Source organism: Dufourea novaeangliae, unplaced genomic scaffold (assembly GCF_001272555.1).
Source record: "Dufourea novaeangliae isolate 0120121106 unplaced genomic scaffold, ASM127255v1 scaffold248, whole genome shotgun sequence".
NCBI classification, from domain to species: Eukaryota; Metazoa; Arthropoda; class Insecta; order Hymenoptera; family Halictidae; genus Dufourea; species Dufourea novaeangliae.
This window is the reverse complement of record NW_015374156.1, coordinates 2,167,766-2,193,002: the sequence shown is the minus strand read 5'-3', so window position 1 is coordinate 2,193,002 and position 25,237 is coordinate 2,167,766. Positions and strand designations below refer to the sequence as shown.

Sequence of the window (25,237 nt, the reverse complement as noted above, 5' to 3'; positions counted from 1 at the left end):
TAAAAAAAACATCGATGACCTTGAAATTTCAAAAAGTATAACCTTCAGAAGAATTTCTGCTCATTCCAATCAAATAACACTTCCCCTTGCATTGTCTGTATCTTCAAAAACAATTTAATATTGAAAGTATTCACGTTAGGTGGGACACCCTTTATACAATCATAATACAGGCAGGAATTTTGCCACCAAGCTATAAATTAAGGGATAATAACTAGACATCAAGAAGTGATAAAACTAATATAAAAAAAATCTCATTTTTCAGCATTTTGTGGCATAAGTTCTTGCATTGGACTCAATTTCATACGTGTCGACAGAATGAATGAAACGTACTCACCGAAAATATACGCGAAATAGGCGCCGAATATTTGCAACAGCAGAACGTAAATCGGAGTGGTCACGTCCGCGGGTATTAGTCTCTTCTCGCCGATTTCCAACAAATCGGCGATATCCGTGATTCTGCTGGATGACTGGGGTCGAACTTCCGACACAGCGATCATATGATTACTGAAGGCGCTGCTCAGCATCGAGAACAAATGTCCCACGGTCTCTCCCTTCATGTGAAGTATCAATAGAGTGCTGATGAAGAACGCCAGAATCTTCCAAATGGATATGAACATGTAGGTGAAGTAACGCGTCACCCTCAGTTCCTTTTTCACCCGTCCCAGCGACCGCACAAAACCTGGGAACGAAAATGCAGGCAAAATTAAACATGCAAATAAAAACTTTTGAAAACCTCCTTTCGTTCAATTTATTTTGGAATAGAAACGTTGTGAGTTCCGAAATAAAAATATTGTCCGATAAATGGAAAACAATTAATCTGCCGCCATATTAGTTAGTGATTACCGACAATCCAGATTGTCAATCGCAAAAAATCTTTATTAAAATTGAACTTTATGAATATTCATATGGACTATTTTACAGAGAAGAAATCGGTATTTTTTCTATTGAGAGGACTCAGCAAGGGAATTTTAGTAATCCGAAAATTCTCATTTATTTTTAAACTTGTAGGCGAACTCATTAGAAGTATCAATTTGTCTTTTTTCCTACTTTTTGATTCTCGGGGATAAAAACACCCCTTAAATGTTAATGTGCGTTTTCCTATTTTTTCGTATATTTTCAGAAATATAGAAATAACAAAATGTATATGTTAAAAACATGTATAAAAAATAGGTATGTATATAAAAAAATTGTTAGATAGAAAATATAATGCCCTTTTCTGCCGTATAAAACTGTACTGAAATGGTTGAAAATTTGTGGTTTAAATAAATCAATAATTTCTTAAATATTTCGTTGCATAGTTTTATAGAGCATGCAAAGCCATTTAATTTTCCTTACTACAATTGTTTTATATCTACTATAGTTTTCAAGATGTGCAGGAAAATAAGAAAACACACATTAATCTTTAAAGGGTGTTTTCACCTGGAAAAACTATTTAGTAGCAAAAAAGGAAAAATTCTCCGATACTTGTATTGAGGTCCCCTACTAACCCTGCAAATTTTCAAAAGAATCGGAATTTTTTGAGAACCGAAGTTCCCTTCCGAATTAAAGATAAAATAAGAACAGTATCAAATCTTAAAGTTTGTTTCAGAAAGTCTGATTAATGCATTGAACCTATAGTATAATTATTATTAATTCCCAATACAAAAGAGGATATATGTAGATTGCCAAGCACGATACCACTTCAATAAATCCGCTATAATAAATCTCTGTCTACGCCTGGCTGAAATCGTCGAACGAAACAAAGTAGCAGCGAACGCGTTAAAATTCAAGGAGCTATTATTAAAAAATGATCCATACAACCGTTCCTGACTATCTTGCATTCGACTTCACGTTTGTTACCTCTCCGATGCTTACAAACCCACTATAAAAAAACTCGATAAAAGAATAAACATAAATGTCTTCCAAGTGTTTTTTTTTCATTTTCGACGGCAGCCTGAATTATCATAGAAAAAGAACGAAAATAATAAACATTTCCAAGTCGTTCGTTCGATTGAAAAGAACAATTGAGAGCGGAATAAATGCCAAATAATAGTACTTGAGCGTTCAGGCTTTTAGAACTTATTAAAGATCGAAGACGTCCGAGATCTTTTTAACAGTTTTACTACTTTCATACCGATCTACTCCTATTCGTTGGCACGAACACGTTCCTTCCGTGTGTGTTTCGTCGATAGTTGCATCAGACAATGGTTATGTTACGTACCAAAGATGGCTTTGTTATTGAAAAAATTGTTTACGTACCGATCGGGCTTTGCATCGAAACATAATTTTCCCACCATCCGCACGAGACCAGGAACAACGCCGGCGGTATGAGCCACAAAGACGGCCGGGAGCTGTCCAATAATGGCCAAAGGAAGAAACTTGTTCCTTGGGCGGCCAACGCGGCAATATCGATCAGCACCAGGACAAATCTCTTCGATTCGTCTTTGTTTTTGTTGCGGGAGAGAAGCCCTTAAAGAAGCGAATCGCAGGTCTACATCTTAATGCAATTCGAAATAACCTCGACGACCACCGCGCGGCGATCTTATCGAGGTAAATGTCTTCATTTATATCGAGGATTACACTTCTTTTTGCCAGTGAGTGTTCGACTTTAAGAGGTCAGAGAATCTTGATGTGTTCAAAAAGTACCGTATTTTTTGGAAAGTTATTTCTAAGTAAGTGAGAAAAACAGCAGGCATTTTCTCGTTTGATTCGAAAATAACAAAATGCTGATGTAAACTTGATGTAAAATGTTTATTTTTTTGCAAGGAAATGACCCTTTGTTTATGCATTCAAGTTAGATAAAAATTGAAATACCGAAAATATACTACGTTGAACGATAGACAACTTGGATTTATTTAGTATTTCATTTGTTCAAACTTTGTTTCGGAAACCTGCTCATCAGAAATCGACAGACGTATTTGTTTTTAAAGAGAAATTAAGAGAAAACTTGTATATACAGTAGCAGACAGAGAAGTTACAACATTTTCGATTTGTTTTGTTTTTATTATTTTAAACATCTACTTAAAACTTTAGTATGTGTTTAACATATATTCTGATACAGAATTAAAATCTTATAAACCCTGTATATTAAGGTTTTCAGTTGATGTTAAGAAATAATAAAAATAGAAAACATCAGTAAAATGGTAACATTTTTGTTCACTGCTGTATAGACTACTCATATATGTTTCTATCTGTATTGAATTCGTCATTTAGTACATAAATTCCTAAAAATACGGTTTCTTTTAAACACATTAAGGTGGTCTAAACCCTTAACCTGTTTATGATGTCTTTCTTGGAAATCATGACTGATCTGCACTTTATAATTAAGAGCATATACTTGTCAGTGAAAGTAAAGTATATATTCATGAAATCTTGATAAAATTACGCGTAACTTATTGTTCAATAAAATAACATGAACTATAAAGTTTTGCAAAACTTATATTTTATATTCGAACATTCGATTCAAATTATTCTGAAATTTCTGTGGTTATAATATACAAACACCTAATTGTACACAGAAATGAAAATGTATATGTATTAAACTATAGAAAGACAAATGAAAATTAATAATACCTAGCATTAACTCATTATAGCTGATAAAAGAAACTTTGTGATACTTCGAAGTATAACAATAAACTTCCTCGCCTTTTTTTACAGTTATTTATTATATTATTTTCTCGGTAGTTAATAAATTTGTCCTTGCCTCATTTTCAATTAACCATTAATTGATTCGGTAATTAATTAAAATTATAGTAAGAAATAACCACGGGTTAGTGATAAATAACTTCCATAGGTATTTCATTACTTCCGTCAACGGCAATTAATAATGAACTATTATCAACTATACAATATTACATTGTAATATCACTATACAATATTAAGTATTATGAAATTCAAGAATACAGATTATTATTCTTCTTCAATGATCATTCATTGAATGTCGATCATTTAAGGCGAATGTAATTAGTGATACGTTGACGGTTTAATTATCGTGAGACGGCGTTCCTTACCTAGCAGTCCCGGCACGAAGCACACGCAGTTGGTCAGCATCGCGCCTTTGACGACGTCCAAATCAGGAAGCACTGCCATAAACATCAGTGCTAGACCGACCACGTGGAAGCTCTCCATGAGAAAAACGAGAAGGAAATGTGAAGCAGGCGGTTTCTTCCACGATTTGAAGATACATATTCGGATGCTGCGGATCATCGTGCCGAATTCTGGCACCGCGAACGCGATTATGATGCACCAGATCCACGCTATCCTTTCCTCTTCCGGTAACGAAGCTACAAATTGTTTGTCCCGGCCTATCAGAAAAACAGTGAAATATTTTTTACTTCGTTATTTCAATGAAAATGCATGCTGTTTCTTCAGAATAAACTTTCTTTTGAAATTTCACAGTTGCAGGGAGATTTTGAAAATTAAAGTGGTGAGCCTGTCTCGAATTATTATTCAGTAGAATTAATTTTAATATTATGACAAGGTTTTAGCGCATTTAAAAAAAAAAGATGAAGTTTGCGCAGTGTACAAATTGTTATAATAACTCAGCATGGTCATGTAGCCATTTATTTCTCACTAACATAATATTTCCTTATTTGGTTATCCCTGTGCTCTTGTGGTGAATATCTATGTATATCGTATTAAATTTAAATTAAGCAATCCAGTAATAAATGATTGTAAAATAATTTTAAGGAATGATACAGTTACTGTAAACCCTCAGTGCTCATACGCAAAGAAACTTTAAGATATTAACTGACCATAAACCATTCGAATGTTCAGAAAATATGATAAACTGAGGAAAATAACCAAGATCATTTCAAAGGCAATCGACTTAATTGAAATTAAATTGTCACTTAAACCCTGTTTGTTACTGTAACTACATTAAAGTCTCTAGTGAGGTTACAAGCAAACCAACAGAAGGAACCTTTGTCTTTAGCATCAATGTTTCTCGATAAAATTGTAGAATTATACAGGATGTTATGTAGGGGGTGATTCTACGTGACAAAATGTCGAAAATATATAGAGTAAAATTTTCTTCATTAGAGACATCGTTTTCGAGAAAGTCGACTTTGAAAATCTACCGAATACGCCTGCCATTTAATAGAACTTGGCTAGCGCGTCTGTTCATTGCATTCCCTTTCTACTTACTACGATAGGACGAATACACGTGTTTCAAATTAATTTTCAAAGTCGATTTTCTCAAAAAACGAAGTCTCAAATGAATAAAAAATGTATTCTTTCGATTTATTCTTCCACGTACAATCACCCCATATCTGGTTGTACCACCAATTATTGTATATGACACCTGTATAATTACTTTTCACCATTAAAGATCACATTACTCTTCATTATTGAAGATCAAATATTTTTCTTCAGCCGACACACTCATGTGGTCGACATATCGCGGCGTTTCAACCTGTTTTCACGTACTTTCTCTCCTTTGCCTGCACCGTAGAGCGTATGTATGTGTGTATGTACGTCTTTGCCGCAAAAAGGCTTCGTCGTAACTATGTTACGAGCACGATCTACTTTTTACATTAAATCTTACGCCACCTTCCATACTTATTTTAATCGAACAAAAATTCTATCTCGCTGATTGCCCGGTTGGTACACAATATTTCGCGTAAGTTTCGCATTTATCCATCGTTTTCCATGAAATCACCGTCAATTTTTATAAGTGGAACGAAAATTCAACTTTGCAACAGATGTTACGGACACATCGTGCGTCTCGCTTTCCACAAAATGGGGAAACAGAGCATTTAGGCGAGGCGAGCGACGCGCGAAACTTTTCTCTAATAACACACGTTTTATCGGACTTATTCCGTACATTCGAGTTTCTTCGTTTACTTTTACTATTCGATGTGTATCGTACATTTCTTGTCCAAGTTTTTCGATTCATTTAACTGATGTTTCGTTCGTTTTATTGTAATGTATTACGGTAAAAGTAATATTTTATGTACAGCAATACAACATACAATCTTTTTAGTAATAAAATTACAATTTTGTGTAATAGTAACATACTATTATACTTATGTACATCGGTATTATCAGTGTATTTATAACTGTTCGTAGATACTGATATTAAACGATAATATACATATGAAAGTAAGCACATTTTTGAAAATATTAAGTGTGCCAATAAATAATTCATTATTCCTTCAGGAAATCTGTACTTGCTTCTATGGAAGCCAAGGATCTATATACTGCTTTAATTGTATTTAGTTATCGGAATGATACTGTATCAATTCTATTGCATTCCTTACCCATAAATTACGATACCGTATTAAATAGTATCACACATATGTATAGGTACCAAGTCTAATAGATACCAATTTGATATTTCTACGAATCTATCAATATATAATGGTCGGTACTTTTGAATATACTTATTACCATTGTTCCTTTAATAGGTTGACTGCCACAGTGAAAAAAGCCGTATGTAGCCAGACACACCTTATTTCGATTTTTTAAGTCATAAATCGACGAATGTATACATATATGCATTTAGTCAATAGAAGTTGTTGGTCTTATTTTAAATTATACTGCTTGCTAATATATACTTGGGTGACATTGTAATCACACTTTTAATGAAGTATTGAGAAGATTTTTCGAATTTAAAATAAATATATCGACTCGGAATTAAAAAGATAGTGGATTACTTCCTGGTACACCTAATAATTACTTTGATAAGAAATATAATATACTCTTCAACGTAAGAAGTATAATGTAATCGTTATCAAAGCAATATATTAGGCGTACATGTGCATAGTATTCACTCATTCTCAAAGCAATAATTTAGGTGTATCAATAATTAAATTACTATGTTTTTAATTCTGGAACGATATACTTTAAATTGAAAATGTTTTTAGTATATACTCATTAATGTACTATATGTATACTTCGTGGTACAGTCAATAATATTATAATATCGATGAATCAGAAAAATTAATTACTTACCTAACGCTACATTGCAATAGACAATCGCTCGATCAGCTCTGAGCTGCGACGTCATGAATAAAATCGTTCCTTTGGCAACTACACCGCTCCCCAGCACTATCACAAAAACTAACAGGTAAACGATCACCTTCGTCACTTGTACCGTCACTTCGAGGCATCTTTGATTCGCCATCGATCCGGAATCGATTTTCGGCGGCGGATTCCGGAACACGTCCCATCCTTTCGTTTCCACGACGGTTCTTTGACTGCAACAAAGAAAACGATTCACTTTGATACGCAATAAGGGTAAAATTCGATTAATAATAATCAATAGATTAATATCCGATTTTTAAACAAAATTCTAATCACTTGGAATATTTAACCCTTTAACGGTGTTTGACGAGTATACTCGTCATGAGGAAATGACAAGTTTTTGGGTAATGGTATAGACTAAAAAATAGGATACCTTTTGCTATAAAAATTGAAATTATAATAGGAATTGAGAAATATATTTCTTTTGTTAGACCTTAATGGAATCGAATGGTTACACATTTCCAATACGAAATTCCATTGTTAAAGGGTTAAATACTTGCTCATTCGTGTCATACTGTGTCTCTCTGCAAACAGTAAAAGTGAAAAAAATGGTGACTTTTACATGGAAAAATCAAATTGATGATGTAAAACAACATTTTTTGGAAATTGATGATGGATAAAATCTATTAACCCATTGTTTTTAATACTTCATCAAACGATTATAATATTTTTTAACCCTTTCAGCCCCAAATTATCTAAGAGTTACTAAATATAAATTTTGTTGTATTTTTGTGTATATTAGATGCCATATAAATGATTCACAGAAACATTTTAACATTTTAAAACCGTTCAATGCCATTTTTTATTCGTTCCCATTTGATTACTTTTTTACTTTTATCACAGTTATATACAATAATTCTCGTTACAATGTTATTATTCATAATAAAACCCAATTTGTATTGTATTTGTAACAATGCTCGACACTTGAATTCTATCAAACGAATGATACAAAGGATAATGTCTTATTTTACCGATAAGCTTTTAAATGCACGTTCAAATTTGTGCCAAATCACCTATACAAGCCTAGAAGATACTTTGTATACTCATAAATATGAGAACATACATGATACTAATATTTTATTTCGTAATTTAGAATATGGCAATAGTGGGAACGAAAGGGTTAACGTGATTTCCCTCAATTGTAGAATCGCATCTTTCTCGACTCCAATATTGATTATAACAAGGTATAAAATTTACTGAAACAAGAAGTAAATTCCGATTCTTTTTTTTTGCTTCGATGTTCAATTATATAATGCGTTTAAAAAATCGCAAGAATAAGAAATTACATTCAAGTAACCACTTGTGACGTACTTTGGAACGCATGATGGTTCGACCGACAGAAATAACGACCATCTCCGCGTGCCCTTCTGTTTTTTAACGGAAAAAAAAAGATAATCTGAATGTTTACGAAAACCAAGGTCTCGTCGCAGGAATTGCATACCTTTCGCCATAGTCCTGAGTCAATGGGGTACTCTCGCCGTCCGAGAAGTCGTCCGCGCCAGCGACCGGTATCATTCCATTCGGTTGCTGATTTTTGGCCATTCTGTCAACCAAGAAACATGAATAAAATTTAAAAGAAAATTCATCAAATCACACGCTGGTATACATAAGACTTTACTTAAAATAAAAACCGATTAAATATTTGTCTATTTCGCAACGACACAAAGAGCAATTAAGTGAATTGTCATATTCAAGTAAAAGCTTACTATCCTCACATAATAATATTACCATGTATCACAGAAAATAGAGTCCGTACTAAACGCAAATAAAGTTCTATCGTTACAAGCGCATAAACTTCAAAGTTCAGTGACTTCAATAAGAAACTGCAGTCCAATATGCGTCGAAACAAATTGTTACCTCGACGTTATGAATAAATTTCTCCTTTCTCGGCTGCTCCCATTAAACAACGATTTTCTAACATTTTAAAATTTAATAGAATCTATGAAATTACGATGAAACGGAACGAATCCGTCCCGTTGGTAATGATGCAGTTCAGGAGAAAGTTGGATAACTCGACGGAGACCTGATTGCATATGCATACGGCGGCGTAACAATCGACGGAGAAAAAAGGATTCTAACCGCGACGGATGAATTACCGCATTTCTCCGTGGATCGACAGGCAAAATTACCGAGCGGTCGTATAGCATTTTACGTCTCCCGAAATGAGGCCCGATGACAGAATAAATGCAACGTGTGTAACGGATCAGTTGGCAGCCCCAGCTTTCTAGATTTGTCGCCAATCGGTCAGTCGCGTGACTGGTTTCCATAGGGTAACCACCATACCGTCCTTTTCTGCGGGAAAAATTTATCCTGCCACGGCACTTTGCTTGCTACCGTTTCACTTGCGAAATTTCCTCGTTAAATTAATTACCGATTCATCGAAACTGGCATGAACGCCTAGCCATGTGAGAACGACAGGTTTTTTTTTTAAGAATATCGCGTTTGTGTGCATGTATTGCTTGACATGACAGTTATTAAAAAATTATTGAAACGCTTGATATCAATCATTGTCACCCAAATATTAAACTAAAAGATCTAACGAATCATTTAATTATGATCGACGTTATTTTCTACGATCTTAATATTATCTAAAACACTACATTATATTACTACCTCAAATATTACAATTATAGTCTTTTCTTTAGTACCCTGTTTTCCATTTCGCTAGTAACGAAGTCGTAATTTTTACTCTTCCAATCAGCCAAAAATGTTGGATCATTTTCTAAAATTAAATGCTGCTCTATCTATCGTATAAATTACAGTCTCAATGGCATGCAGAATTTTCTGTATATATAAATTTTTATTTGTTATTTTAAATAAACCAGTCTTGGATGACAGTAATTCGGTAGGTGGCAGTAAACGGTCCGTTTACCCTACGCATCTAGTTGCCCCGTATTCCCCGTTGTCTAATTAATAGACTCGAGAGAGCCAAGCCGCCTATTAACCGACGAAATAGGGCAGAATAAGGCGAGAAAGAACGAGAGAGAGGGACGGTTGGCTCCTTCGCAGCGTTTCGATCTCGTCGGCGAAGGCGGAGGCGTATCTTTGTTCGTGGAGGTCTGGGCTTTCTGGTTCCTGGACACTGAAAGTGAAAGGGAAACGAACAGTGAAAGATAACATAGCAAGGACGTCCACTGCAACTCGCCGTGTCGGTTGCTGCCCTCGAGGCACGTCACGGATTCGTTCGTACCTCTGGTTCACCCCCTCGCCAATACCGCCTCACCCTCCTTTGTCTCGCGATGTTTTCCACGGGGTTTCAGGGTTACCGATCAGGATCCGGTAATGAATTTAAATAATACAACTCCTCCTCGATTCGTTCGCTACCTCTCTTTGTCTACCGTCCGATTGAAGAATTTTTGGCGGCGATTAACCCGATGTCGATGACTTAGACACCGGCCAAATAGGTTAAACCGGATTTCAAAGATTCTTCTACTTTCGTTCTTCCTACCTCTGTTCCGTTTTATCCTGTTTTCGAAGGCTGACCATGATTGGCTTCTCGCCGATACCTTGTGGTGTTGCTTCGGGGAAGTTCCGGGTGCATTTTTATGCGGTATTTTAGCGACCGAAAGCGATCGTTTTATTCAAGGCCCCTTTCCCTTTTAGTGGCCCGAAATAAACGTGATATTTAGGACTTTTTGTTAAAGAATACTAATAAGATATGATAAAGAAAACTTCCTGGAGTTTATTTATTATACATTTAAGTAAATGAAACAAAATTTTGGTTTCAATATTTGTGCAACGTGGCTGATTGTAGGTAGCATTAATCGTACTGATACAAAATTGCATTGTACAAACGGTGCTCAGGGTATTTCGATGTAGAGTGGTGTGAGATCAAAATTTCAAAAAGATTATTGAAGTCGAAAAAAAAATGGCTGCATTTGGTATGGGTTTAAAGATGGCATGCAGAAAAAAGGGGGAAATTTTACATATGTTATTGTGAATAGTAGATGTTAGACTTCAAAATTTTCAATAATATATCATACGATAGGTGATTCAATTACAAAAAGAATGCCACAAGAATGTTTATAATCGGTTAATTTTTTACGTTTTAAGTGGCAATTTGTATACAGTACAATTTCAGATCAACCCAATTATCGTCACCTACAATGCACGAATATTGAAATGTTGCGTTAATGCAACATTTCATATGCAACTTTTTTCAATCATGTTACATTATTGAATTTTGTTTCTTTTAACAAGGTTTGTTGATGAAAAGGAATTCCAGGAATTTGCTTAATAATTTTTACGTGATTATTTCTTCTTCCACCCAGGTATGCAAATTTTCTAAAGAATAAAAAACTCTTACGTATAAAAATCGTATTATTTTACTGTTCGATCTTTAATGGGTTAAGAGCAACAAATTGCATTATATCTCTTTCGTTCCATGAAAATTCTTATTTATTGCCGGCTGTATATTATCCGCGACGTCGTTACAATTCTCGTTGAGCCGTTGATTTTTCATTAATTTCACTGCGAGCGAAGTAACTGCGTCGCGGTTAATATTGAATTCGCGTGCTCGAATAATCGCGTTCGTTACACAACGAATAAAATCGAGCCCCGTCTACGCTCCGGTTCACATTCACTTCTCCGTTTTCCCGGCTTAGAAAATAGAAACTGTCGAGTTTCCGTGTGAAGCAGCTCTCTCGCGACGGGACGACGGAATTTCTTCAGCTCAGTTGAACGCGTAGCCATCGTGAACAGCATCATTTTTTTAATTTATCACAGTGTTTCATTACTAAAATAATTTTTTCCGTCGATTAACACGTAATCAGGATTGTTATTGTGGTTAAATTGAAATAGAAACTTACATTTCGCTCAACATCGCCTATTGCGTATGTTTAACAATACCCTCCTCACTATACTCTTTGTTTCACTTCTTATAATTTTATTCTTCGCTTTGTTATTGTTATTATACAAGTTCGTTACGTTACTTTTATTATTAAGTGATACAAGACCAGTTTCGAAAGAAGTTTGAGTATACTTAATTTTATGATTTGTATAATAAATGTCAAAGCATTACAATATCCTTATGAATTAATCAATGGAACGTTCAGTTGTTAAAAAAACTTGTTTAACAGAATAAAATGGAACATTTTACATATCTCGAAACAAAGAAACCAGTGCACTTATACCACTTTTGAGATGAACCACTCGTATAATGCACTTCATGCGTAAGAAGACAAAAGGTACCATTTTGTCCTCAACGATAAATACACTGCGTGCCATATCTATAAAAACACCCTAAAAATTTCAATTCTTATACATTATGATTACAATAAAAACGAATCAAGTATGCCTTGTCTGAAATCGCGATGAGAAATAATGTTTCGCTAGAAAAAGATAGATAACATTCCCTCGAAAAAAAAGTACAGATTCCTCTCGATTATCGTCAAACCTGTTCTACACGATTAATGTTCAGATGTTATCTCCACCACTGAGAGAGCGTGGAACCTGTCAAAAGCATACTTTGTTACCACTCCGCTTTTGTTGTCGAGACTCGTGTTTCGGGCAAAAAAACGAATTTATGAGGATCTGAATCATTCCTGCCTATACGATTATTGTCCCGGCGCGGACCCGAATTCGGGACGATAATCGAGAGGAGTCTGTAGTTCGTTTCTCTTTTAACCACTATACATAAAAATTGAAAATTTTAGGATGATTTTATAGTTACGCCAGACAGTATATAGTAAAATATAATTAGAAATGAACTTCAATATATAATATTAACATCAGTAAATAACCTCTATTTCTTTTTTAGTAAACTAGCGACCTATTTTAAACCCAGTACACATCTTCCAAACCCAGTGACTTATAGAAATGGCGTGATCTAACACAATATTTTCCAAACGGCGATCGTTCATTTAATTTCCACCATACACCTAATATTTCAACCTTAATAAATTACCACAAATGACACTGCTAATAAAGGGTGTATATAACATATATAAATAAATGGTTAAATATTAAAACCAAAGAAAAATAAGACACCGACACGAATAATAATATCTAACTGTCCAGGTTCAAAATTGATACTTCTGTACGATAGTGAAACGTTTTCTCGGCTCGTTCGTGGTGCAATCGAGGGGTCGAAGTGAACGTCCTTGGAAAGGAACAAGAAGCATTGTACACTCGTAGGAGATTCGTAAAAATACACGGACAACGTCCACGCCCCGGCTTATCAGAGGGACTCCGCGCTTGGGCGATTCTTTCTCGGATTTTATTCCGATCGTAAGTTACGCCTGGTGTGCATAAACATCACCGGCCGTGGAAACGCGCCGTGGGCTTTCACGGTCCCGCTGTTAGCATGTTTCTACTCCCTAGGCCTACCACTTTTCGTCGTCTTAAAGGCCGTTGTCCTATGAGTCATTGTCCACCGTGGAATTACTTCGCTCTCCTCTCTTCTCCTATACTCTAACCCCTTCGCCGGGTCCAGTCTACCTGGCTCGTTTCGCGTCTACTTATCTATATTTAACGAGGAATCCAGTCGGCGTACGGTTCAAGGCTTTCACATTTTATTTTTAAAAATCACTCGCAAATCGTGCGGTACCGAATGACAGTAACAAAATGTTCGATGTATTACAGAAATAATGGTCGCTGGCTTTACGTTGGTACCGTGGTTTTATTTTATCTTAACCGTGCTATGATCCTAAGTTCAGCTATAGAGGGTGTTCCGCTTAAAACAGGCCACCTAAATATCTTCTCGATCGGTGAATATTTGTGTATTTTTTACGTAATTTAAATGGTTTCAAGAGATGAATCGGATGGCGGCAAAAAGTTTTCATAAGTGTCATTCTTTAATGGTTTTTTTCAAGGTCACCCATGTTTTTTTACGTATATGCACATCATTCTTCCTGGTGTATGTTATAGCTAACATTAGTATTCATTTATCTATGATAGTATGATCTTGAAATGACCTTGAACTCTAGATATTTTTAATTAACTTATAAAAAGTTTACTCCAAAAATGTTGAATTCATTTCTTTATTTTTTTCTTTTGAAACCATTTAAATTATGTGAACAACATTTCTCGTATGATCGCAGATGGAGAAGATTTTTGGTGGCCTGTTTTAAGCCGAACACCCTGTATGTTCGAAGCAATGACGAGGAAGGAGAAACACGCAGATCGGTAATGATTTCCATAGAGATCTCGCGAATCTAAGAATATCTCTGAACAGACGAGATTGAGGTTAAGTCGAGAAAGTCGTAACAGTGTTAAACAGATAAATATGTGATTGTGTTGATAAAGACCCAAAGATTTTCTCGAAGATTTGGGAATTTCAATTTCTGGTAGAAAGACGGAAAAATTGATGAACTAAAATAAAATTAATGTGTAGTATTTTGAATTTTAAGTTATAGTAATAAAATATAAAATACTTTGAAAACCTTTAATAAACGACAGAAGAAGTTAGGAAGTTATTGATTAAGTTCCAAAACTGTAAGGACAATTATTTTGTGATACGACATTGTCCAGTAATTAACAAAGACGGTACAGATTTGAACAGATTCATTAGACTTCCCTTTACACGAATTGTCAGTCATATTAACATTGAGACACAAGTGTTTCTCCAAAGTAAGGACACCGAGATATTCCAGGCAATCAACTCCATATAATGCAGCAGTTTACTGCATACTCGAAATACATAACTCCTCACCATTAATCAGCGAATGTTCTATAATCTAATACAGTCGGTAACAGACATGGTATTTAACGGTTCACAGCATTTGTGCATAGATTGGAATAATCACAGATACAACATGTCTAGTTTGAATCTATGGACGTAATTATTTCTGAAACTGTTATTGTCAATGGTTCCATTAAAATTTATTACGCCTACTTTCTTGGGAATTTTTTGATGCATTTAACCTGGTTAAGAAAGCGTTAATTTAATGCATCGTTCCGGTAAATAACCTCCATGAATATTAAAATCTAAAATTTCTATATACAATATTGTTACGAAAACATAAAACTTAAAATAATTCACTTATGAAAATAATCACTTATGAAATGAAACAATGAAATGTAGTTGTTCGTATAGTTGAAGCTTGTAACTTGTTGGCAAAACTGTGTCACTGTAAATCGATATTTGATTAACAATCTTGAATTTTATGATAGTTCTAATCATTAAAATTCTGCACTCCAAAAATAACATTTATTGCGGAGCAACCTAATATGAACTATATATATTTTTGGTTTTATTAAATACTAGAACTCTGACAAGAAAAGCACAAGATAAAACGTACGTGACATTTTTCAACGATATCAACTCCTGACGTCGCACACATGTAGTTTCCATTAAATTCCTTTAACTGGATTTCTTTCGTCGTTCGTGTTTGTCCTAATTTCCCCATTTACTAGCTTCAATTTTTACCATCAACCGTACGGTTCGAAGAAACTTAATTCTGTTATGTGGTACATACACTACCTGCCAAAAGTATAGGACCAGGTCTGATAAATAAAAATAAAGAAAAATGTTACTCTACAAATATTTAATAAAAATAATATACTAAAACTGATTGGAAATGATTTCTACACGTACTGATTCTGTAATTTTAATTACATATATCGTAACAGAATAATAAATTACTGTTCCATCAATAATGAACTGTGGTCCAATACTTTTGGCCGGTAATGTACGTATTTTTCTGTTCTTTCTTCATTGCCAATTCGCTTCTTGCTGCAGTTTTAGATAAAATTGCCACGACGGAAATTCAATTGAGTGGAAAAACCTTTTCCTGGATCAGTTGTAACTTTTAACGTCTTGGCCTTTCGATGCTACTGTACGAGGTCACGGGCACCTTTCAATTATTCGGCAGAAGGAGATAACGGTACCGTTTCCTTGTAGCAGTGACACCGATGACAGTGATTTAAATGTCGCGCTACACCTACCTATCGGCCGAACCCATGCAATACCGTCTTATAAGCGTATCAGAATATACTATATCGTGAATATATATAGTTCAGACCATTTTCTATAGGTGGTGCCAGCAATCTGATTATCTCTACGTTTATTTACCGTTTCGATAGAATACAATCTGCGCAAATATATACTTTTCTGAATTAATTTGCACAGTTAAACTAATATTTGTTCACCGTACTATGGGTTTCGTCAGATGCAAACTCAAACAAACGCCAGAACTTCATTACCACGTTGACTACCCGTGTTTTTGTTATTGGAACAGTATCGCGGTGAAATGCAACTGTTTAAGTTTGTATAAGTAACCCTTTAACGCTCAGACCCTTAAATCATTATTTCAAAATTATAAAACTGATATATATATATGTTGTATCTTGTTATTTTGAAGTAAAAAGTATCGATATCAGACAGACCTATTTTTTTTTACGTTTTTCCTTTTTTTATTTATATCTGGAGGGAATACTTGGATTTCTCAACTGAAAGCATGGAGGCCTACTTCTCAAAAAGTTAAATATTACTTGTTTACAAAAGTTGGATATTAACCAACGATAGAATTTAAGGGGTTAAAAATAAAAATATTCATCTATTGACTTATAGATTCCTTATTCTACTATTAACTATACGTAGAAGGTTAAAAATATTATTATCTCAAAATTGGCTATTCCCTCGTACGATTTAACCTTGCTACAATCTTCGGGTCTATTTCGACCCAAGCACATGTTTAACCAGTTAAGCGTGGAATTTAGTTTTAAAAACCCTCCACCGTGTGCGGAATTAAAATCAGGCTATGACGTGTATACACGTCGAACGCAGGGCAAAATGGTCCTATTATAAGTTTTATGAAAAACGAGGAAGAACTTCATTTTTATTTATCATCCCACCACCCCCTCTGTATAAAATACTCAGCAGTTCTATTGGTAATATAAAGGAAACATTCCATCAAATAATATTCTTATTGGATTTCATTAAAATTTAGAGATTTTATAGTCAATGGTAATTTTTTATTTCTCACGACGTGTATACACGTCGAACGCACCGTAATAAAGATTTGGTTCGACGTGTATACACGTCAAACACACTTAACTGGTTAACACTGTTACGATCTTCCACTCTGTTTTATTTAATGTTAATGTCGTTACTTCAAATATATTCATAGGTTTATAAAATGTGTAAAGAAAATGGTACTGATCTTCGTGTTTCTCCTTTATCGTCATTATTTCGATTGTATAGCTGGACTGAAGACCGTAGCAGGGTTAATGGCTGTGGTCACCGACGACCACTATAGCGGTCAACGTGTTAATCCGTATACCACACCGACAATTAATTTTAAATTATCGTACATATTACAAGTCTCAGCCTAATAATGATATTAACCAGGTATATTAAGAATAATTACGGTATACATCTTCAACTTCAAAAAATTCAGATCTTCCATAGAGCTAAAAGATCCCCTAAACTCATCGATAGCCTTAAAAATGTTCGAACATCTCATAAAATTCTCTTTCCACTCGATTCACCCTGCGTAGCCATTCGACTGCCAGCGTTAAATTTCCCCCTCGGTTCAGTAAATTACTCCCCGTGAGTTCATGTATAATTCTTTCACTATGCTGAAAATTAACCCTAAAAAATCACACCCCACTTCAGCATACGTTAACCCCACACTAGTGCACAGTGGAATTTTGCAATTTTGACGATTAAGAACTTGAAAAGAATAAAAGGAAATTGAACTCGTATCTTTTAGAATAAAATTTCCTCACAAATTCAATCTTAATAATTGCAAAAGTAAGAAATAATTTTTCAATGGAAGGAAAACGTTATAGCCAGATATTGTAAAATGTTATAAACGAAACAATGTTTCGCTTATGCAAATTTACAATAGTGTGGTATCAGAGGGTTAATTGTAGACAGTCGTGTATATTATTCTTAGCCTAATAATGATATTAACCACATATACGAAGACCAATTACGTTATAAATCTTCGACTTCAAGAATACTCGAGCCCCCAAAGGCCTGGAAGATCCCCCGAACGAATCGGTAGAGCCTTGAAACTGTTCGAACAACATCTCATAAAATTCTCATTCCACTCGATCCACCCTGCGTAGCCATTCAGCAGGCAGTGTTAAACTTCTCCCCGTGTACAGTAAATCACCGTCCCGTGAGTTCGTCCATATTAAACGACGTCGAAGGTTCGCCGAGAAGATTACGATCCAGCTCGCGCGCAAACCGAACACGGAACCGCGTGCCACCCCCCTCTAGGCCCCCTCTCTATGTGTTCATCGATCGTGCAAAATAAATGAAAAAAAAAACGAGAATAATCTGGCGTGTAACGATGGAATCGCGAGGAATTTCGGCGGCGTGCTTGCGTACAGATGAATCACACAAGGGGGACGAAGAAAAGGCAGAGAATTTCACAGCAGAACACGATACTAGGGAGAAAGGAATGACCTTGCGCCGCGGAGGATATTTCGAATCGATGCGACAGGGAGGAGGAGGAGCTCGTACGAAGACGTATGGATCAACCGGTTCCAAGCGAATCATCGTTGTTCCCTTTATGAATCAACAGATTTTTCCCGCGTAACGCCGATGCGTTTCCTCATTTATCCTGGACTCTAATGGGTTGCTCCATGTGTGCTGCCGCCGCCGTCGTGATTCCCACGCGACTACGTGATTCACCTGACTCTGTCATCTTCGGTCGCTTTCAGTCGTTTTCTTGACGCCACGTGGGATACGCACCGGAGGTATTCGAAAGACGATGACAAGAAAATAGAAGTACGGAGGGAAGAACAAGTGTATGACACGGGATTCCAGATGAAAACAGTTAATGTTCCTATTTCTAATCACGTCTCGATTTCTGCTTAGTACGTATATTTTTTATTCAATGTGAAAAGGTAAACAATAAATTAGTTATAAAAATTATTTAAATTAGTACAGTATTTCCGTTCAAAATGCTACATTTTTTAAATAAATTTCATTAATGTGTCCGTCATAAAGAAACGTGATTTGGGCGGTTCTGTTGCGATCGTGAGTTACACGTGGTAGCTGTGTTTTTACTAAAAAAACTTACGAAATCTTTAATATTGTTCGCCAACGTTTGGTTTTGGCACTTCCGTTTTCGCTGAGCAGAAATAGGGACATTTTATACTTCATATTAAATTAACTATTATTAAGATAAAATGTTTTTAAAAATACTTTTATTTAAATTTAATTATAAGGAGGGGTTTAAATTTTATATCTATAAATTTTTTTGTCGATTGTTGCATAAATAAATAATAAAAATCAATTTCTGCCGTAGCAGAACTCTTATATGATTAGAAATAGGGACACTGACCTTATTTTTCGTTTTTAACCCTTTCATTTCCAAACTATTTAAAAATTACCGATGAAATATTTTGTTGTATTTTTGTGTACATTACGTAACATATAAATGATTCACAAGAATATTTAAACATTTTGAAACTGTCTAATACCATTTTTCATTTGTTGCCATTTGACAACTTTTTTACTTTTATCACTGTTATATGTAATAATTCCCATTATAATGTTATTATACGTAATAAAACTTAATTGTTTGTTACCTTCGATCAATACACGCACTTGAAATATTTGAAAGAAATTAGAGTAATGTAAGTTTCTGTTGTATTTGTAGCAATGCACGGCACTTGAATTCCACCAAATGAAAGAAACAAAGCACCAATAATGTCATATTTTACCGATAGGCTTTTAAATATATATTCAAATTAGCACCTTACCATCTGTACAAGACTAGAAGGTACTATTATATACTCACAGGTAAACAAAATACATTTCTGCTTTGTGTATCTATCGATGGATTAGTATATAAACGTGTGAGATCGCAGACACAATCACTAGTTACATACAGGATTTTATGCACTATAATACCGTTGTCAAACAATATGGATCACTTCTCATTGTTGAGGATTTAACCGAATTTAATGATTTGAATAAAGACACGTGCGTCCATTCGGAGAAATTAAACATTGATATATGAATACGTGATATGTTTGAACTAATAATATTTAGGATTTCCGAGAAATAATTAAAATAATCACGAAAAAATTGTCAAATTCAATGCAAGCAAAGGTAGATTACGTGAAGTTTTAATTATCGTTTGATTTTGCCACAAGAATATAATCAGATGTTTGCATACTTTTAATCGATAACTTACTGTCTCAGTGACATTTTTAAATAAACATTTTAATATTCCTATCACATAATAAACACGTACAACAATGCAATAATATCATAATACATAATAAAAGTAATCTTAAGCAATGACTGTAATTAAAGAAATCAACAGCAAGATTTTTAAACAAATGACAAGATAATCGAAAGAGTCATTGAAATTCGATATTGACGTTTCTCGAGGCAATGTTACATCGAAGCAACATTGGAAACTGTGTTACTCACGTCGAAGATATGCACACTACTAACTCGTTGAAATTAATAGGCACGAATTATATTATATTTCACTGAAATAATTCGATATCCATAATACAATGCATTTTTTACTCTGGACTCAATTACCTCGATGTCATTGCAGTCACTGAACTTTTAATGGTATACAAAGTGGATAGTCACCTCTAGTGGGAACACAGAGCTTCGTTCGTCAAACTTAATTCTAAATTATAGTGCACGTATTAATGCTTTCGTAACAACTGGAGTTGCAGCGAATTACGAAAACCTATATCTATGATTAATCTCATCGGCTAACTGACATTCAGTAAGAGGAGACTGCAGTTAATCTCTTCTGTTGGTGTGCATTTCCGTTTCATGTGATCGGGATTCCTTACAATAGATAACATCGATAACAATCGGTAGACTATCTATACGGATACAGGTCAACGGCTGTCTTTGTCGATCTCGAATAACTGACGATAAAACTATGACTTTTATCGAAACAGATATTACGTGTACTCCACTATCTTTTGTTAAATTCGTTTCACTGGAATTTGTCCTTGCTCTTTGTCACTATTTTTGAAGAAGAAAAAAGCAGGAACATAATATCGTCGCCTCTAGCTCTTAATTATTCTATCTCGATTAGTTTCTAAACTGAGAAAACTGAGTTTACAGTTTACGAAATTTAATATTATCGAAGCAGGAAAGTAGTGAAACAAGCAAACACACTGTAATATCATCTAATTAATAGCCATTTAGTACAATATTTAACACAAGTTTTATCTTATTATCAACTTAAATTTTTAATTGTTGTTAGTATTTGGAAATGCAACCATTAAGAAAAAAAAATATTAAAGTTTCGGAGTTAGGACTTGAAAGAATGAGTTCAAGAACTACTGTTTTCCAGGTAGAATTTTTGTTTATATTATGGTGAATTTGTATTCTTTGGACCAATGAACACGGATGGAAAAAATATTTTTTGAACATTGGAATTAGAACAGTTAAGAATTCGGGTGATGATATGAACTTTGAATTTAAATAATCTCGGTAGTTTATTAAAAAGAAAGATCACATTTATTAAAAGGAAGAAGATGACAAAGAGACTTATTGGTGTACTTAATAATTCATAAATGGAAATATTGATGTACACAATATTAAACAAATTCGTAATTTTTCTATAGTTCCACGTTCAATTAAACCGTGACTATGAAAATCCACGTATTACTTACAGGTATGTAGGTCCAAAGTGTATACTTGGAAACATCATGACTTCATTGACAGATATCACATTAATAGATAATAGAAAATGTCATTACGAACAAAAGCTTTTTCATCGGTAGATAACGATTTTTCCTAGATCTAGTTGTAGTTCAAACATTCTGTTTAATGAATCACCTATCGAGGTACGTGTTTCTTCTAAATTGATACAATAATAATTATGATTACTCTGTAACAACAAATAAAATTCTACTCCACCTATTAATGATATCGGATCTAATAATATTATTGCATCAAAAATAAAATTAAGAATATTTTTAGATTCATCAAACTCATCACCTTCAATTATTCTAAATGCATACAATCTATTTACAATCCAGTAATTACACCAGATATTTAGTAAATAAAACAGATAATTCTAAAACAGAAAGTATGCAATCAAGTAGATGCTTCCCAGTTAATACAAATGTTACATTTTCTCTAGATATAGTTTACTGTCAATTTCTAACGGTTGATATTCTCAGTTGATTACAAAGCAAACAGATACTTGAAATAATAAAACTACCTGCAATACAAAAAGATTAGAATTACAAAATACTATGTACAATCAGCGTAAAGTGCTCAACCACCTTCGTGTTCATTAGTGACGCGATACGCAATGAAATATAACGATTACGGGGTCTACAGTAGTAAAGACAGTCACAATTCGTTAAATTATGTCGATAATTCACACTAATTAGCCCTACTGGCACGAAACGAACAGAGAGAAAAAACTAAGAAGAAAGACGTGGCATGACTAATATCGATGATGTCCTATAAATATCTAATCACCGCCTCACGCCCTCGTCGCTTTTGCAATACCGTTATAGCTTAACGCGTTGTCTTGCAAAATGATCAATGAAATCGCACTGACCACCGTGTCTTGACATAGATATCAAGCATTCCCACTGTATTAGGCGGCGAAAGAAGGGAACGCGCCAGCGGGGATTTTTCTTTTCTTTTTGTCTTGTTTCCGTTATCGTAGAAGAAAATAAATTAAACAGCGGATTAATTATTAGTATAACACAGTAACTCTTACTGAAGAATTGCTCGTACCGTCAACATAAAAAACCACAATAATATTCAACATCCAAAATTATACTACACTGCGTGGCATAATTATAAATCCACCCTAAAATTTTCAATTTTTATGTACTGTGAGTAAGATAAAAACAAACCAAGTATGTCATATCTAAAATCGTGTTTAGAAAGAACATTTTTTCGGAAAGGATGGATTATAATCCCTAGAAAAAAGTGGGTCGTTTTTATTGTAACCACAATACATAAGGATTGAAAATTTAAGGGTGGTTTTGTATTTATGACAAGCAGTATATGTACCAAATGCCTTCGTGGCAACCTGTACATTTGCATATACATTAATAAAAAAAATTTTAAATATTAATTGAATTGATGTGTATTAATTAAAACGGATAAATAATATTAATCAAAATTATCATTTTTCTATTGATCTACGATCTGTTGAACCGTCACTGCGAAAATCCATGTATTATTTATAGGTATGTAGATCCAAGTGTAATCGACATTTTTCGCTGTCGTAGAAAAAAATAGACGTGTTTTTTCTAATGATTTCGATTTTCCTCGTGGTGTCGTAACTTTACCGCGCCGACAGGCTCGTCCGCTATCGCGCTTATATTTTCTCTTAATTAGAAGTTTGTCTAATTGGGCGAGAGAGGTTTAATGAGATGATAACATCGACATTCGTGTTCCTGTCACGTCTAGCAGTGAAATACCGCGGTCTTTATCAACGACATTTAAAAAAAAAAAAATAGCATGTAGACGTGTGGAAACGTAAGAATTTTACACTGCAACCAATGATAGTAAATGCTGTTCCATTTCTGACATTTCGACCACTGTATCTGTCATATGAGCAGTTTACAATGTGATTAATTACTCTTATAAATTTTTTTAAATTTCGTTATCAAAGCACTTGATTGATGGTTAACTTTGTATATTTAAAATGAATTTCTTTGATTATTTTTGTAGAGTTAATCACTTTGCCAAATGAACGGCTCAGGTCCAGTGAGACGATTTGGTATTAGAGATAAAAGTTAATTGTTATAGAACAATTTTAAATAAAACGAACCTGGTTAAGACACGTGAAACGTCTGAAGGTTAAAAAACAAGTATAATAAAAACTTAAAATTGGACTGCAGATATTTAAAGAAATTCACGGTTTTGGACATTAATTTATGCAAAAAAGTAAACCAGGTATAAACTTACCTTCTGCGCTAGGTATTTTATTATGTTTATGATAACACATAAATATTATTTTCTACTGCGTTATGCAGATTAAGATTTGTTATTAGAGAGTAAAAACCAAAAGGGTAATTGTAATCCTAAGGCAGTTTCAATGTTGTTAATAATACAAACGTCTAATAACAACTATTTTTTATACCTTCGATCCCAACTCGTTCGAGAAACTATGTCTTAACAAGACCATCAACAGAATATTTTCGTCCGCTAGCGAGATTTCACTTAGTTAATATAAACCGTACCACATAACGAGCAACGCGGACACGCTTCAATAAACTTTCCTTTCCGAGGCGAACAGCTGTCATCGCGCGGGATACCAACGGCCCCACATCGGATCATTCACGAAATTACGAAACATCATGACTTCGATCCACAATAGAAAGTCGACGAGACGCTGGCGGAACCAGTAACAACACTGACCGCATACCACGAAGCGATTCTAATCCGATCGGAATCCGATCGTTTCCATACCGAAGAGATCAAAACAGCACGTAAAAATCCCCCTTTTAAAAGAGAAACAAAAAACCATATTCACCGTATACAAGATCAATTTGTCTGACTCTCGAAAAACAAAGGCACGATCCCACGCACATCATCCACAGGCGAATAACAAAAAAAAAAAAGAAAAAAAAAACAATAGGTACATACCTGCTGGGACGAAAGAGTGAATCGTCCACCAGCCAACCAGAAACCGACCAAGAGACGTGAGGATCTCAGGGAAAATCAAAGGCACACTTCCTGGATCGACGATAACGTTTTCGGAAGTCTTGCTCCGCTCACAAATCCTTCTTGCTCCTTAGCTCCTAGCATGGAAACAGGATAGGTCTCCTTAAAGGAAGACAACACGAGTCACCATCCACAGGACCATGATCTGTTTGGGTCGATCACCGATCAACCAGCCACGTAACCCCCGTGTGATATCTTTTTTTTTTCTTTTTTTTTCTTTCGTGTGTACGCGAACACACACATAAATACACACACGGCTCGTTCAGAGAGACAGTCGAGACGCGTAAAAGGCCGCAGAATCAACTCGCGTAAGTACACACACGGACGGTCGACGGCACCAAAGGGGAATCCTTCGTAATCGGGGGGGCCCAGGTGAAAGCCGTTTAGGTGAGCGGCGAACGAGCGACTGGCATAGCCACGATCTACCGGAGGTACCAGAAGCGATTCAGGTGCCCCCCCTTGCCTTCCACTCCTTGGATAACTTTCACAACACCCAGGCTAGAGAGCGAGTCTCTCTCTCTCTCTCTTCTTTCCCTCTAACTCGCGGTTTTTCTCCGACCATCTCGCTCTGTGTGTCTCCCCCCCTCCCCCCACTATCTGATCGGTGGTCCCTTGAACAATTTTTGATGTCAAAGCTGGCGACCA

The 25,237-nt window shown here is 35.0% G+C and overlaps 1 protein-coding gene across 1 annotated transcript in view; it reads right to left on the bottom strand.

Moving 5' to 3' along the window:
• Positions 1-24,974, bottom strand: part of LOC107191901 — a 49,375-nt gene extending 24,401 nt beyond the window's left edge. Inside the window, exons 1-6 of the mRNA XM_015581043.1 lie at positions 24,515-24,974; positions 8,447-8,548; positions 6,934-7,178; positions 3,990-4,283; positions 2,239-2,448; positions 335-679 (exon numbers count right to left, since the gene is read on the bottom strand). Coding sequence (XP_015436529.1) covers positions 335-679; positions 2,239-2,448; positions 3,990-4,283; positions 6,934-7,178; positions 8,447-8,547 — 1,195 coding nt within the window. The 5' untranslated portion in view covers position 8,548; positions 24,515-24,974. The remainder of the gene's footprint in view (positions 1-334; positions 680-2,238; positions 2,449-3,989; positions 4,284-6,933; positions 7,179-8,446; positions 8,549-24,514) is intronic.
• Between the last annotated feature and the right edge of the window lie 263 nt (positions 24,975-25,237).